At 38.1% G+C, this 16,872-nt stretch overlaps 1 protein-coding gene across 1 annotated transcript; it reads left to right on the forward strand.

The window, feature by feature from the left end:
• Nucleotides 1-568: 568 nt before the first annotated feature.
• MED30 (mediator complex subunit 30) lies at nucleotides 569-14,156 on the forward strand. The gene is made up of 5 exons (XM_008505349.2): nucleotides 569-664; nucleotides 1,355-1,552; nucleotides 2,525-2,683; nucleotides 5,500-5,610; nucleotides 13,914-14,156. The coding sequence occupies exons 2-5, from the start codon at nucleotides 1,379-1,381 to the stop codon at nucleotides 14,007-14,009; spliced, it is 540 nt and encodes a 179-aa protein (XP_008503571.1). The 5' UTR covers nucleotides 569-664; nucleotides 1,355-1,378; the 3' UTR covers nucleotides 14,010-14,156.
• Nucleotides 14,157-16,872: the final 2,716 nt, after the last annotated feature.

Below are 16,872 nucleotides of genomic sequence, written 5' to 3' on the forward strand. Positions count from 1 at the left end.
ATACAGGAGTAACAAAACGTAAGGCCTTTCTACACTAGCAAAAATGTACCTGTGCAAAAAGTAGCAGCAGGAAGCCTATAAACAACGCCATGGTATTACCTTATACACACATACCTTGTGAAAGAGATAATCAGCAATTTATGAGCATGACCCACTAAATGGTATGTCCAAATCCTACCTTTATAACTTGAGAACACTGCAAGCGTTTGACCTAACTTCTCAACCCCCAACAAAGATACGCAGGGCTCCGGCCTGACACCTCTAGGTGCTGACTCGCCCGTAAACTCTCCCTGAGTCTGCAAGCCAGAAAACCAACCCAGCTCCCGAGCTGGACCTTCAGTGGCGAGCCCGTGCGCGACGGAGACGGACGGCGGCAAGGCCGCGGGCCGAGGCGGGGTTTCCGCGGCAGAGGATGGCAATTCCGCGCTTCGAGCCGGGCTGAGCCTGCTGCTCCCCTCTGCGCCAACGACCACTTGACATCCCCCTGACACCCACCTCACATCCCCCTGACGAGCCCCTAACACCCACCCGCCCCTCACCGCAGCCCTCCCTGACACCCACCCGCCCCGACGGTTGCCGTGACGCCACTTCCGCCTTGGGTCGCTCGCGCCTCCGAGTGCTTCCGGCTGCGCGTTTCCAGGGCAACGCGGCGCCCCGCTCCCCTGTGAGTACCCCAGGGGCTGGCTGCCTGGGGGGGTCTCGCCCGGCGATGGCTTTACCCCTAGAGAGGGGTTATGGGGGTCCGGGGAGGTCCCTCCTCCAACCCCGGCTGCCGAGGGCTGCCCTGCTGCGGTCCGGGGTGAAGGGAGCAGAGAATCGCGCCCCAACCCGGTCACTGCGCCCGGCTCCTAGGGATGCCGTGCTTGGCGGGGAGACAGCGGGGGGGCTGCTCGTCCGGAACGGGCCTGGAGCCTTGGAGGATCGGGACACAGGAGCGTGGCGAGGGTGTGCGGGCTGCCGGGGTCCTCCTTGTGCCCTGGGCCTGTGCCCTGGCCATGGCCTCCCGGGCTGCCGGGCTGCCGAGTGTGTGAGCGGCGCCTCTGAGGTGTCTGTTCCTGCATGGGAGCGGGGACAGCAGGGCAGGTGCCGGTCCTGGAGGTCATCGAGAGGTGTTGGAAGTGGGCAAAAGGCGCCTTGGTGCCCCCGGGGAGGGAAAAGGTGTGGGGAGCACCCCCGGCTCCCCCGCCTGGCTGTGCCCAAACAGGAGGCACTGAGCCGGGGTTATCAGTTGGACAGTTTTACATCGGATAGGACTGGGTGTAGGGAAAAGCGATGGTGTAGCCACCGCACAGAAGTTTATTTATTACGCTAGGCTGAAAAAGGTATTTAATCGTTCCGTTTTAACTTTGTACAGCTGGACTCCGGTTAATGTCAAGAGATGTCAACCCCCCCTCTGGCAGGGGCAGGCATGCCGCCCGGGGCCTTCTCAGGGACCCAGGCTCAGGCAGCTAGGGAGGTAAATACAGCTTCTCTCTGTCGAATTGGCCAAGAGACTGTGCAGGACATTGTGTTCCGAACTATGGAAATCTTCCAGTTACTGAGGAACATGCAGGTGAGAAATAACTTCTTCTTTTTATGAACTGCAACTTCCCATGTTTTTACCACCAACTGCCTGTTTAGGTGGGCACAGCAGACAGACTGCTGAGGGTGTTTATATACCTAACTCCATCAAACTGCTTTGAAAAGGAGGATTGATTGCAGAAATGCATACTACTCAATAAATTTGCTTACACCTGTATAAGTAAAAATGGAGAAAATCCAGAAAGACTTGGTTTGTTCTTGCCCCCTCAATAGATGAACTCTAAATATACTTAATGTCTGTGTTTTCCTTTATGAATAATGAAGTTTGTTTATATGCCAGTTATGTTTCTCTTTTTTTCTCACCATGCAGGGAGCAATTTTAGAGGAATTTTCATTGATCTTTTTTGGTAATATTTTCCAGCTAGAACTTTCTGACGTTTTGTTATTGAAGTGGACATAATCCTTATTTGTGGCTACTTAGTGATAAAACATACAAACATTTATTATGTTTCTCTGTTGAGAACAGAAGACAAGTAATCACTCCCATTGCTTTTGTATTTTCATGGCTCTGGCAGTTTCTTTATGTAGTTATCTTAGGGACAGGTACATGTACCTACAGTTTGCTAACTGTGATAGTGTCTCTGAATTGTGACCTGGGGTTACAATACAAACTCCCAAAGTGTAATACTCATAACAGAGAAAAAGAGCATCATGCTTAAACATTCTGAAGAAATGCACTGAAAAGAATTACAGTGGCATTGACAGCAACTGAAGAGTAGAACACGTGAAGCTGTTTAGCAGCAGTGATTTCACACATCAGATGAGCAGAAAAAATACAGAATTTTTCTATTAAGAAAAATAGAAATGTCAGTGATTTCTGTGGAGATAAAGTGATTGTCTTATTTTAAAATGTACAAACCCCACTCTAATTTTTTTTATTTATTTTGTGTAGTAGAGACTTTATCATAATGATTTTAATGTTTTGGGGTTTTCATTCTCTAAGTTACCCAATGGTGTTACTTACCATACTGGAACATACCAAGACAGACTGGGAAAGCTGCAGGAACATCTCCGTCAGCTGTCAGTACTCTTCAGAAAGCTGAGACTCGTCTATGACAAATGCAATGAAAACTGTGCTGGGCTTGATCCTGTTCCCATAGAAGTAAGTATCTTTATTCATATATATCTCAAATCAGAATAACCACATTCTGTTTAGCATGTCATCTATTCTCCTGGGTGTCAGGAGACTCGTGGCAAGTTTTAAATGAGACTGGAATTGTTCAGTGAATTGTTCAGACTGAATTCTGTTTATTAGTTAGAGAGAGTTGAAAGATTGTGAAATCTCATGTTAACATCAACAGTTATTACCAATTGAGAGGCATCCAATTTTGAAATCAAACTTCATTTAAAATGTTAACCTTCTTGATACATTCACCAGTTTGTTTCCAGTAGAAAGAAAGAGTCAAAGAAGTCAGTGCAATTTTTTTTGAAGTGTTTATTATAGTGGGGAAAAGTCTGCTTTAAGCTGCCAGCCTGGGTCCCTGAGTAGTATGCATTGTTCCCTTCAGTCTGTGGTTCTATAGTTCCCTCACGCACTTCCTAGTAAAATCAAAACTTCATTATTTTCCTCATAAGTTAAGTTGTTAGTAATCCTACTAATACTCTTAAAACCTACTTTGTGTTATCTCTTATGTTACTGTGGGTTTATATTAACCAAAACTGTGAAGTTCTTTACTTACTGATTCTGAGGCAGCTCTACTAACAGACTTCTGACTGTGCAGTGAGTTTTAATCTTTTTAGCATTATATTTAATATTTGAATTTTTTCACTGAATAGGAATAAATGAAGGACCCCATTCTGTACAGGCCATTTTTCACTATTAACCTACTTAAGTCAGCAATCACTACCATGTGTTTCAGGGAAAGGTATTCAGAAACCTGAGAGCAAACAAGGGAGTAAGGTAACTTCCCAATTAAAATAAATAAATAAAATTAAAATTTCACAGTTTGTTGACTTGTTTCCTGCAGCTCAGTACTTGTATCCCTTTAAAAGCTTTTGACCCATCTTGTCATCCCAGCATGCAGTTGGGATGAGGTGCAGTTGGTGGTTTTTTTTTCTTCTTTTTACATTTCTTTTACCTGTTACCAGCATGAAAAAGAATCCCACAGAGAGAATGAGTAGTCCCTTTAAGCTTTTTTCTTCAAGGTGTCTCTGGTAACTTAAGGACAACAGAGTTCGGTGTCGACAGTTGGAATTCTTTTTCCTTTCATCTACTTAATCTATTCTGCTCTGTAGTTAGTAGAATATCTGCCTCCTCATGTTTTATTAGGGTGAATGAGGGTGGCACACCATTCCTCTTGCATCAGTTTTCTTAAATTCTAATTCCAGCTTTTCCAGAATAACGTCAATCACATTATTTAATAACTGACATTTAACCATGTTTAAATAATATCAACAAATTTCTTCTTCTAAAAGGTCAAGAGAAGTCAGTATCTACTAATGCTCCTTTACTGATATAATAATATTACTTCTAATACTTTTAATATTACATTTTATATTTTTTGTCAAATTGTTTTTGTGGTTTTTGTCAATGTATGCTCCCAATGTAACAGGTATCCTTATCAACTTTCTATTAACCAGCATAGCAGGGCATGAGAGAAATTTGGAGCACATCTGGCTAGAAAAATATCTCATTGGTTTAATTTTATGCTTCATTTGTGTGTTAGGTGTAGTTCTTTTCTTTTTTCTTTTCTTTTTTTTTTCTACTAGATTTTCTGAAAGATGTTTTCAAATAAAATGTTCTATGAGTGGTACTTTTTTCATCAGAGAGGAAGAGATTTTTCTGAGTGTTTTCTGAGTATTTGATATTTAAAAGACGTGCAGATGTTGTGCTGATGGACACGGTTTAATGGTTGATTTGGTGGTGTAGGGCTTGATTATCTTAGAGGTCTTTTCCAATGTAAATTAATCTATGATTCTATAATAGTATTACACCCCAACCTAATTAACAACTTAATATGCATAAGATGAGCCACTTGCTCCCAGACTTTTAAATTAATGTCTTCTTGCTCAGTTGCATCAATGGCTAGTCTTTCATTTGTCTGTAATGTGTATGTGAACAGGGATATAATGTTGCTATCAACTTTAGCTTTTCTCAGTTCAGGACAGAAAAATCAACAATAGACTGTAGGCTTTGTGGATGTATGTTACATATAAGATGTTACAGCTTATAATTATTTTTTTAATATAATGTTAGTAGCTTGGGAGTGTTCTGACATGGAAGCATGTATTTGTTTTTTATCCGGTATATTTATTGACTCTTCTTAATATTTTTTTTTTTTTTAGGAAAGAAGGGAACATGCATTAATATTAATTTAGAAATTTGTTATCAAAGGTTTTTGTCTTTGTAGAAGCTTACAAAAAAAGGGAGAACACTATATGCCTGAGGAGAGCACAGTGCAAAATTCCTACTGCCAGACTCCTATTAGGTAGCTGTAGGCCTCTTCTTAAGAGTAGCCAGAGGCCCACTGAAATAACAAGTCATAATTAGGGTATTAACCAAGTAGCTGTGTAAAGCTAGTCATAATTATGTTTAGTGTATTTCTGAAATACTTTATTATAATATAACTTCATGTTTGTGCTGTGTTGTAGTGTGGAATGGAAAACTTTAAAAATACTGTCTGCAGAATTCAAGAATTACACGGATTACCTGTGATAACCATTTTATAGTGTAAGGACTGGGTTCTGCCTGCAGTTGTGAAATTGCATAGGTCTGGGCATGGTAATGTGGATTGTGTCCTTTTGATGCATCTTGCTTACCTGGAGAACCAGATGAGGTCATTCCAAGGCCTTTGGGTTTGAGATGATGAAGCAAGCTGCTTGGGAAGCTTAAACGTGGGGGTGAAATGGTAGTACCCTATGTATCTCCTGTTTTCAGTTTGTTTGCTATTTCTGAGGTAATGTTTCTTGTCTTCACAGCAACTTATTCCCTATGTTGAAGAAGATGGCTCCAAGCACGATGATCGTGGTGCTGCAAGTCAGCTTCGTTTTGCTAGTGAAGAGAGAAGGGAAATCATGGAAGTGAACAAGGTAACAAAGTTGAAATTTATTAATTAATTTGCTTAAAACTGTCACTTTGCCATCACAGAGCTTAAATTTCACTGTGCATGACTGCCATCAAACTTGGTACTAAATACTTTTTGCATGTAACTATATGAGAATTACCTTTTAAGCAGTTTACTTATCTGTACCTCTGGCTGTCGAGTTTAGGTTTTCTGACAATTTTAACTTTTTAAACTGATACATATTCTTATGAATAAGTGTATTATCTTTATGCTTAACCCACTAGGCATCAGCAGTATGGATTCAGGTAGGGTGCCTGTTGCACTTAATTATCTTCAAAACTTGCCCTAGGCATTATAAAAAAGGGTACTGAACATCAGATATGTAAATATTATCACAGTGTGAGTTGGTAAAAGATTTTCAGGGCTGCTTTCTGTATTTTGACAGTTGGAAGAAGACCATTCCTTCTGTTAAATGAAGCATTTATTGAATCTTGATACATTCAGAAAAAATGTTCTTTTGGTACATTTTGGGTGGCAGTGTGCAACTGAGTACAATTACTAAGATGGATTCAAACCTAAAAATAAATATTCTGTATTAAATGCTAATATAATACTGAGATTAAAAATATGTAGATTCTCTAGACCACAATTTTGACTATGGCTTCTTCAGTCTGTAAAGTGCGAAGATAGAAGTCATTAAATACTTCTGCATCTGTAATGTCTGTAAATGCTTGGTAAAAAGGAGGCATTATCTACAAGAACAATTAACTGAATTAAATGAGTAAATTTTTAATTTTTTAAAAATAGATATAATAAGTGGTAGGTTTTCAATTTTTAAAATATTTCCAGTATTTTAATCTGCCTTCAACAGAGATGTACCAGGTTTTTCATAATGCATTGTAGGAAAATGCATGTGTAATGTACAGGAAAAAATTAGGACTGTGGGAATTTAGAAAAAAGCAGTTGTCAGCTTTCCCATTGTATTCTTTCTGTTCAGTGCTGATGTAGCAGAGTTGTATATATTATATTTTATGTAATGTACTGTAAATTTATGCATATATATTTGTACTCTTCTAGTGGTTTTAAGCTTAATGTCCATATTTGTTAGGGGTTTGGTAGCTTTATGACATGTTTTTCGTGAATTATTGTACTCATGCTAATATGTTTTTAAACTTCTTCGATGTGATCTTGTGAAAATAATTTCATAAATGTTTATGATGATGTCTAAACCTTAAAGAGTTGATGGTATTACACGACCACCAGTAGGAAATTGGCAATTAGGAATATATGCAGGCATTCACTTAAATCTGGTCTGAAATACTCTTAAATGCCTAGATCTAGTCCCTGTATTTTCCACAGCAGATAATTAAGCCTCCAGTGCTATTTTTGTGGACAAATATTTACAAACTTGTTTTTGAAAGTGCACCATTTTTTTTTACTTTTGTCTCTCTTCACCTGCATAAGTACATCCACTACCACTTTCAAAGTTCAAATTTTAATACATTCCAGAAGTGAAAAAACTTTGAGGTTTTATGACTAGAAACTTTTTTTTTTTTAAGAAAAATTGTTAGAATCAGGTTCATTTCTGACACTGGCTGCAGGGCTCAGATAGCTCTCTCTGATTCTTAGCTGGCATTCCTGACAGCTTTTCAATCTGCTATAGTATGTAACATCCACCTCCAGCTTAATTTATTTTAACAAAATTTGAGTAATACAAAATGTGATGAAAATGCTGTGACAGGAAAACCAATGTGACAGATGAAGAAGCTTTTTATATTCTTGTCCCACTATCTTTTGTTCCTTCAGCAGGCTGTCCTGCTCTCACCTGGTCCTTTTTGCTGTGATAGGCAATATCTTTTCAGTCTGGCAGATTACTGGTACTAAAAAAGAAAAAAGCATTATTGCAATATCCCAATACTTTGATACTGCAGAGACATTCAAATACTTAGATCTTTCATGTGTCTCTTTTGCCTTTTTGCTATGATAATCCAGCCAGTCAGATCTCTTCAGTGGTTCTAGACACGTGTGAAAGACACCAAGTGCCATGCAGTGTGGAGGACAGCCAAAAGTAGTAGATCATACAAACTTGGTGGATCATATATTCTCACACATAAAAGTCTCTCCTTCCATGAACCACTAACTCAAAACTCAGCAGCTCTGCTTTGCTGCCACAGTTGCCTGGGATGGGGCAGCCTCAGTGGAGAAGAGAGAGAGAGAGAGAGAGAGGAGCATCAGGTACTTCCTGTGCTTACTACCTCACTCCTGGGGCAGGAGAACTTGATGAGGCAGAGTTCCAAATCACTGTGGTAGTTTTTTATGCCAGTTTATTGCATGGTGACATCTTTCAATCTTTATTTATTTATTCTGCTGTAGTAGACTTACCTTGTAGTTCAGAAAGTTTAATGCACTCACCTTGGCTAAGAATTATTTGCCCATTAATGTAAAATACAGAACAGCTTAAAGGTAATGAATTTCTGTCATAGCAATTCAGTAATATTTAGCAACTGTAGCTCTAAATAAAACCTGTTAGGATTAAAAACAAAAGGGAATTTTGCCATCAGTAAAAAGCATGCACCATTATTAAAACCCAAACAGACCATTTATTGAGCACCATTTATTGAGTTCTCCTGCAGTTCCCAGAAATGTTGCTTATTTCTTTTATGAGTATTTGCTTTTGGGGTTGTAAATTGTTGAAGTGGTTGCCTCTTTTCTGGAATAATTAATTTTGTGTTCCAGAATCTGTTTAACATTTGCACTGAGTTACTAATACAAGTACTAATACACTTGCACTGATACAGTTTTCACTGAACATAGTTAATATTTGCAACAACTGGAAGCTGTTACCAAAACTTTCTTGCTTTGTATTTTTGAGTCTTTAATATTCTTTTCCTTTTAATCATAGCATAACCTGTAGTATTTTCAAGATGTCAGGCTTACCTTGGATTCATGGTCTTTTAGTACATTTGGCACAGCTTACAACAGAAAATATCAAATCATAGAGTAAAAACACTTAAATCTGTGTTACTGCCTTATCAGCAGTTTTCTTTACTGCTTGTTTTTAGAAATAGATTGATTAAAGTATTAGGGTTTTAGATCTTGTAGGTGAGGTTTCAAATGAAGCACAAAAAATGAAGCATATTTCTAAGTTCCAGTGCATGAGGGTGAAAATGGAGTTATGTGAAATAGCATTAAGACATTCCAGCTGACCCTTTAGAAGACCCTTTTTAGAAAAGAAATGTTTGATATTCTTAATTAATCTTTCTTAACAGTGATCTTGCTAAGAGAGGAGAAGACAGTTTGCAAGATAGGCTTTTAAGAAAAGCTTCTATGAGTTTAGCTCTGGGCTGTTTTGAAAACAAAAACATTGTACACTGTAGCTGATGTTTTTAGAGAAGTCCTTAAAATTACAGCAATTTGCAATTAGTATTTCTCTTTTGGGAACTTTACCTGAAAACTACTTTTGACTATGCTGAAAACCTGTATTCCTTTTAAACTGTCTTTCATGCTATTTGTGTGTTTTTAAATTTGGTTTGTATTTGTAGAGTCCTTTTTCACCCAAAATACTAATGCACACCAAGGAACACTTTAACAAGAGGGCAAGAATTTTTTATTTGAACTAATTCTGAGGAGACAAATCTGTACTCATAGCAGTTCCAAACTGTTTTGGGTACTCAAACTGTCTCTCTGCAGTGAAGAATGGAAGAATTTAGGCTCACTAGGATATCTGGTGAGTATCTGTTTCAACTCTTGAGTTAGATCCAGTTGCTGAGGCTCATATCCAGTAGCATTTTGAATATTTGTAAGGCTGGAAATTCTACCCTTTGTGGGCTCTTCTTAAGTGTTTGTCAACTTTCACTATGAAAGTTTTCCTGATGTTACACTGGAATTTTTTTTTTGGTAACTCATGTCCTCTGCCCCTCATCCTTTTGCTGTGTACATTCAAGGAGATGAATGCTCTTGGCAACTGGATTTTTATCCTTGTCTCTGCCACCAAATATCTGTGGTAGTTGTTCATTCTTCCCCTTACAGATAGCTGTCCTTCTAATATGTTGGAAACTGTTAAAATACAAATCTTAGTGATGAACTTGAATCTCAGATGTCTCTGGACAAACTTAGGAGGCTCTCCAGTTTTATCCACAGTGTTACTATGTAGATGGCATAGGTGCCATTTATGACTGAGGATCTGTAAGATTTCTGTGTTAAGAATGGGGATGTAGCACTGAGTGATGTGGTGGAGAAGCACCTTGAGGAACAGGCAATTCCATTACAAGCTACGAAGCTTAGAGAATACTCAGTAAATAAGACCTCAAACTTCATCACAAAATGATAGATAATTGGTGTGTTGCAAACATCCACCTATTGGAATGAACCCATTTCTCTTTGAACAGCAGAGCACCAGATGCATACAACTGAAGTCTGGCTCAACATGTGAATAGTAATGAGCATGCAGTGGAGCACATGTACATATGTATGTACATATATGTGCATGGTATTAATGCACATATAACCTTCATTAGGGTTATATGTGCTTCTGGCCTGTATTGTTGTTGTAGGTCTTGCACAGAGTAGATGAAATTATAGATGGCACAGCATTCAGGAGCATGGTATTTTATATATAAGATTTTCAAGATAAAAACACCTGTTGTTTTTTTTTTCCTGAAGTAAAGGAAGTGCCTGTACAACATAGGAAAGTACTTTTGATATTTTATAGGTGCCAGTAGGAGTATAATCCTGCTCTTCCAGTGTTTACACTATTATAACTATTATGTTTCATGAAAGACAGGTGTTTTCTGGATGTATGTTATGGTTCTTCCACTTTGTTTCCTCTATGTGAGTTTTGTGCTTCTGAATTATCAATGTCCTGCCTGACCTAAGCCTACTAAGGTCTCCTTGGTTACTGGAAGGTGCAGTCCTTCCCAACTCCATCATGCTGGCTGTGATACTTGCACTGTCAGTCAAAATGGGTGATCACAGTGAAAATAAATGTCACCAAGGCAGACCCTCTTTGCTTTTCAGGCAGATCACTTTTCTGACAGAGAGGGACTAGCAGAAACATGCCTGTCAGATGTAAGGTGAATTTAGATCTCTTAAACTCATTATAAACTGCCTCACATAAGATAATTTTCCTTTGCTGTCTTAAAACAGATAAAGTCAGAAGCTGCAGCATGTACGTAGGATGAAGTACCTTTTTTTGTTTCATACAACTGTTAATCCTGACAGGCAGTCCAGAGTTCAACTAAGTCATTTCAGTAGAAGGAGAAAAGAGTGGGAGACAACTTGCAAGCAATCTGTTCAAATGAAAATTTGTCATTGCTGCAAAAGCTACTTACAGAACTTGCCCATTCCCCAGGAAGGCAATTTCCCCTATCTCTCCAAGGTTAGACTTCAGTTGAGATGTTCTTACTGGCTCAGTAAAGTCTTTAAGCAGAGGTCAGTACTGCTAGTGATGCAGAACATATTAATTAAATAGTTCTATGTGGTGTGGGCCACTGCCTGTCAAAGACTGGTAACAAAGATCACTATATGCATTTCAATTAGGAGACCATGCTATCTGAAGTGGATTTTTCCCCCCCCTCTTTCTTTTTTTTCAACCCTAGCAGTCCAGAGATGGTACTTCATCTTAGATATTTTTTCTGTCTCTGGAAAAAGTAGAACAGAAGAGCTAAGAAAATAGCTCTTCACTGAAGACAGCTTTGAAAACCAATTAAATCCAATTTGAAGGTTCCCTTGTCTAGCATCAAGTAAAGATCAAGCAATTTACAGTTTCATAACACATGCACAAGAAATGAAAACAGTCTTAGAGAATTAATCTCTTGGGTGTAACTTTTGTAAAGTTCACGTGAACTTACCTAGGTAACAGTATTTAGCAGCACAGTTAGACCTGGATGGAGAGAGAACACAATCTGCATATCAGAAATTAAAAGTTCTTCCTGTCTGTGATTTGAATCACCATCACTGACTGTTTGGCCCTCATTTTAATGATGAAGGCTTGAAAAACTTGTGAGGTGACATGACCTCAGTGAATGACAGCTTTAATTAAACTACAAGTTTTAGGTAGTGTTCATTGGTTTCTCTTAAGGTTGAATTTTGAGGATGGCAAACAGAAATATGTTTAAAATGCCACAGGTATGAGCTTGCTTATTTGCCTCATCCCTCTCATGCCTTCTCAATAGTAAAGATCTTATATTATGAGCTTTTGTAGGGAGGTGCTTGAAATACTGTCATTTGGATGCTGGGGTAACTACATGCTTCTCATTTGCTCTCATCTTGAAGTGTGAACTTCTGATGCATATCATAAAGTCAGATTAGCAAATGAAAAAGAAATAAGCATTAAATAAATGCACAAAGATATACATTTGAAATATTTTTAGTTTGTTGTGTGCTTCATTAGGAATTCTGAATTATTGTACATGAACTGTCCTACATCTGTTTTTACATCCTTTTCAGTAGTCTGTTGTCTCTGCTTCCAGGCAATCACTGAATGAATCACAGAAAGTCAGGGGTTGGAAGGGACCTTGAAAGATCATTGAGTCCAAACCCCCCCTGCCAGAGCAGGGTTACCTACAGGAGCTCACACAGGAACACATCCAGGCAGGTTTTGAATGTCTCCAGGGAAGAAGACTCCACAACCTCCCTGGTCAGCCTGTTCCAGTGCTTTGTCACCTTCACAGTGAAAAATCTTTTTCTTATATTTATGTGGACCCTCCTGTGCTCAAGCTTGTACCCATTGCCCCTTGTCCTGTCTTTGTACATAACTGAAAAGAGCCTGGCTCTGTGCTCTGTCCTCCTGGCACTCACCCTTTACATATTTGTAAACATTAATGAGGTCACCCCTCATTCTCTTCTCCAAGCTGAACAGACCCAGCTCCCTCAGCCTTTCCTCATAAGGGAGAATTTCTACTCCTTTAATCACCTTGGAGGCTCTGTGCTGGACCTTTTCAAGCAGTTCCCTGTCCTTGAACTGAGGAGCCCAGAACTGGACACAATATTCCAGATGTGGCAGGTGCAGCAATACGGCCACCAAGGTCTGTGTTCAGGAATATTTCACTTACACCAAAGCCCATGTTCCCCATGTAACCTAAGCCTAATTACCTTAGTACTTCAGACCATTTTTACAGGTCTGAAGTGAATAGCCTTCCTTTTTATTCCTCTGGACTTCTTTCACAGCTGACCAGCTTAAAAGTATTGGTATGCGTGCTATCTGCATCCATATTCAGAAGACTGATTTTTTAGGAAATAGCTTGGTTTGTTATTTTTTTTTATCACTTTACAAGTTACTTAGGTCATATTACTGATCTAAGTTATCCTTTTAATGCATTTCCATTTATGTAGTGCAAATAACAGAGCTATGTCAAACTGAAACATTTGGATAGTTTGTCCTCTTTTGATGGTATCAAATCTTTACTGTGCTTTCACTTTACATGGAATTCTGTATTCACTCCCTAATGAATAAGTAGTTTGATCTGTAATGTGGAGTATGACATCTTATCTGATGGGAGTGAAATGGGGGAATTAGGTTGTTGTTAACAATACACAGTAACAGTTCTTGCCAGCTTTGATTTGAGATAGAAAGTGAATCAGACAATAAATGTTTGTCTTATTGTAAAACATAAAAGGTCAGGAAGATTGCAGTATTCTATAATGCACTGTTCTTTCTTCTGTATAAACATAAGTTTTAAGTTCTGTTTATTCTCCCAAATAAAAGCAAGCCCCCTGCTCTTCTTTACCTTCAGGTGCTTTCTGAAGTTCACAAAACCAAATAGTTTTAAAGAATTCAGCGTGCTTGAAACAGAGAATAACTGTTTCAAGACAGAACCCCTTAGCACATGAGAGCTGACCTACATGGGCAGAAGTATTGGAAAAGCTTGTTTGGCTTCACCTATATCTTGTGCTTTGTTCAAGCTTTTACTGTTAATCCCTCATTTTTCTGTGAACCGAAGTTATACAACATATATTCACATAAATTTACTTGATCCCTGAACTCTTCTGGTCTGGATTACCAATTCTTTCTTACTACACAAAGTGCTGTCTTTTGGATTTTGGAAAGAGAGGACCAATGGCCACAGTTTTTGAAGGGATCAAGTGTTTTGATAAAAAGACTGCTGTGAAAGGGAACAGCATTTCCTCCCTAGCAATGGTCCTTAACTTTTGAGTCTTTCTTGTATTTTTAGAGTGTGCTTTAAAGAAGAGGTTTTATCTCAGTAGCACTGCTCACAGAAAACTGATAAAAGATCCACATAGCATTTCATAACGCTGTAACTTCTGTTGAATTTCTGACTGTGGTATTTGAACTGTTCACAAAAAACTTCTAATAACCTCTTCCCACAGAAACTGAAACAGAAGAATCAGCAGCTGAAGCAGATCATGGATCAGCTACGGAATCTCATTTGGGACATAAATGCCATGTTGGCAATGCGGAACTGAACAAGGAAAATCAAACTTTGTAATTGGAAAAGATGATTTTTTTTGGCTAAATTTCATTTCTTTCTAACAAGCAACATGTTTTATCACAGTCATGTTGTAGAAATGTTTGAAATATCTTCAAGATTAAAATGTTGTGGTTTTTTGTAATAACTTAAATGGTGTTGCCTTTGTTACTTATCCTATGAGTTTTACCTGAGTGATTTACTTAGGCTGAATGTAATACAGCCTAAGTAACTTAAATCAATATATGGATTGCTATGCAAATTAGAGCTTTTATAAATGAAGTATTTCTGTTGTGGGTTGGTTTGTTTGATTGTTTGTTTTTTAATAATGCAATTAAAGCTGCCTTAAAAAAGTGTTTGCAGGCCATTCTGTTCTGCAGAGCACCTCTACAGACAAGAAAAGTTGCAATACAGAAAAGCCACTTTAAGCTACAGGGCCAAATAACTGATTAGATATTGCCATATGTTTCCTCCTTGTGGGAACATACACTTCACACTAGTATGCCATATACATTCATCTTATTCCTTATCTTATCACTGGATATATGTTTTATTAGATTATCATAGCAAAATTCAAAAGTTACATAAAACTACCTTTGTATGCCTTTTAAGTGAAGACTCTGTACATATATCCTCAACATTAAATTCTTCTGTAACTACACGTTACCTTTTCCTGAGTACAGCTCCAGGTATTGCATGGTATAGTGTTCCTCTACCATTATGTATGATTAGTATACTTTGTTTACCAGAAAGTACTGAATAAATGCCTCATTAATCTTTCCCCTATGGCTGCCAGTCCTAGAAAACTTTGGAGTATATGAGGAGTTCATTATTTTGAATTAATCATCAACCTTCATCTCTCTTTATTCCGCCTCTCGTATTCCTCATGATGCTTAGAATTTTTTGTTATCCACAGATGGTTGCTAGTGGAGTATGTGTCTCCTTTTCCAGATGAAAGAGTATGTAAAATAATTCTCTTTCAGAACAAATCCATAGAGCACTCTACTTTAATATTTGTCAAGTTGAACACTGACCATCCTCATTATTTTCTTCTTATGCATTACTTTTAATGAAGATTCTTTAATAATTTTGTGTGAAAGATTTGTTCAGAACCTTCTGAAGAGTCCAGTGAAATGGTATTCTCTTAAAAGAAAATCTTTTTTACAATATGGGGTTTTGAGACTTGATTGTCATTGATTTGAGGTGCATGGTTTTTAAAATGTTACACTGATTTGTTGTTCTACCAGTCTATTTTTTTAGCTGGGTTGTAATAGATCCCTACACATCTGGTAAATGATATATGACTTTACCCTGAAATTAGGTACTGTATAGTTATCTTTTATTTCTCCTTTTGAAGGCTTTAAAATCTGACAGATTAATGGATGCCGAGTCTTATAATTGGAAATAGAGTTAGAAAACACTCATTTTGATTAGTTTACACAGTGTAGAAAGTGATATGTAACTATGACAATACCTAGATGTGAGCAGATGTCAAAACACCTTACAAATAAGGTTACTCTTTTCTCCCATATTTCAAATAGCAGAGTGGCTGTTTTGCTCAGTGGCAAAGCTAGCAGCAGAACTATGCTTTTTCATTTAAATTGGCCATTATAGCAGACTTGTTCATCAGGAATAGTGATTAATTTTTGCAGCTATGAGAGTCATTACTATTGTTTTGTTACAAGTAAGGACAAAACAGATCAAAATTTTGTAGAAAGGTTTTTGAAAAGGAGATGTATACGGCAAGTAGAGATTTTATTTTGCTGCTTGTTTAAGATGCAGGCATATTTTTGTATTTGCAAGGTTCATTGACACCTTTCATTTTTGTGTATATATAAGCATGCATTGAGCCTAGAAGTATTTGAAGTGGAATTTTGGAATGGCACTAAGATCTTAATTGTGAGTGTAAAAATATCAGTATTTTGTTCTATTCTGGAGCAGTTATGGAAAATGGAAAGTCATCTAGACTTTACTGCCTTCTATCTGTGTATTCTTACTAAATGTCTTTAAAGTTTGTTGACATTTCAGTACATATAAACTTTGCAGAAGTAACCTAAACTGTCAATAAGAGTGCAAATATTGCAAGGAAATGTCTTGCCAATATGATATTCGGCTTACTCTGTGCAGCTACTGGCAAGAGCCAAGGTTTATACTACAGTTTTTCATCTGGGAGAGAGGAGAAAACACTTTAAACCACTACCAGAAGAGATAGTGCAGTAGCTAAATTGCAAAGTGCAGAAACTGACAGAGTTGTAAATTATCACAGAAAATACTGTCAAAACAGGAACTTTGCAAGGTGTTGGACCAAAACCGTATACTTTGACTTATACAGATGAATATAGGGGTAGTGAACATAATTCATAAGGTACCACATTCATGAATAAGTATAGGACTTGGCCAAGAAGATGACATTTTTAAGAAAAGTCACAATTCTTCAGCTGTGAAACACCTTTAAAGGAATAACTGGGCATCAACATGCTGAAATTTAATATTTGAGTCAATGCTGACTGAACCTTAGTTGCTGGTCAATGAGATGGCACCACATGAAGTATTTACAAATACCCACATAGGTGTTTCAATGTTTTGTTTATATATCATTGACTACTGTATTTCTGATTAGGCAGAAGCTGAACAGACAGAGAGACAGTCCCAAGGTGGTTCTGGTTTTGGAATAAAAAAATATTTGAAGCGGCTTGGGTTCTTAGGGTTCTAATTTGCTCAGAGAGGACTTGGGACAGTGAAGCTAAATTGCTGAATGATTTGTAGCATGTTTGTGGGAGCACTCCCAAGTTAAACACATACTTTTAAAGTGAAACTATTAAACCAGCACCTTTGTAGGCAGTTAACTGTCAGCACTGGCT

This window comes from Calypte anna, chromosome 2, assembly GCF_003957555.1.
Source record: "Calypte anna isolate BGI_N300 chromosome 2, bCalAnn1_v1.p, whole genome shotgun sequence".
In the NCBI taxonomy this organism is placed as follows: domain Eukaryota; kingdom Metazoa; phylum Chordata; class Aves; order Apodiformes; family Trochilidae; genus Calypte; species Calypte anna.

Bases quoted from the DNA above. Each gene is read 5' to 3' on its own strand.
- MED30 (XM_008505349.2), top strand. From the start codon at position 1,379: ATGTCAACCCCCCCTCTGGCAGGGGCAGGCATGCCGCCCGGGGCCTTC. The intron at 1,553-2,524 runs GTGAGAAATAAC...TCATTCTCTAAG, and splicing joins AGTTACTGAGGAACATGCAG to TTACCCAATGGTGTTACTTA. The intron at 5,611-13,913 runs GTAACAAAGTTG...CTCTTCCCACAG, and splicing joins AAATCATGGAAGTGAACAAG to AAACTGAAACAGAAGAATCA.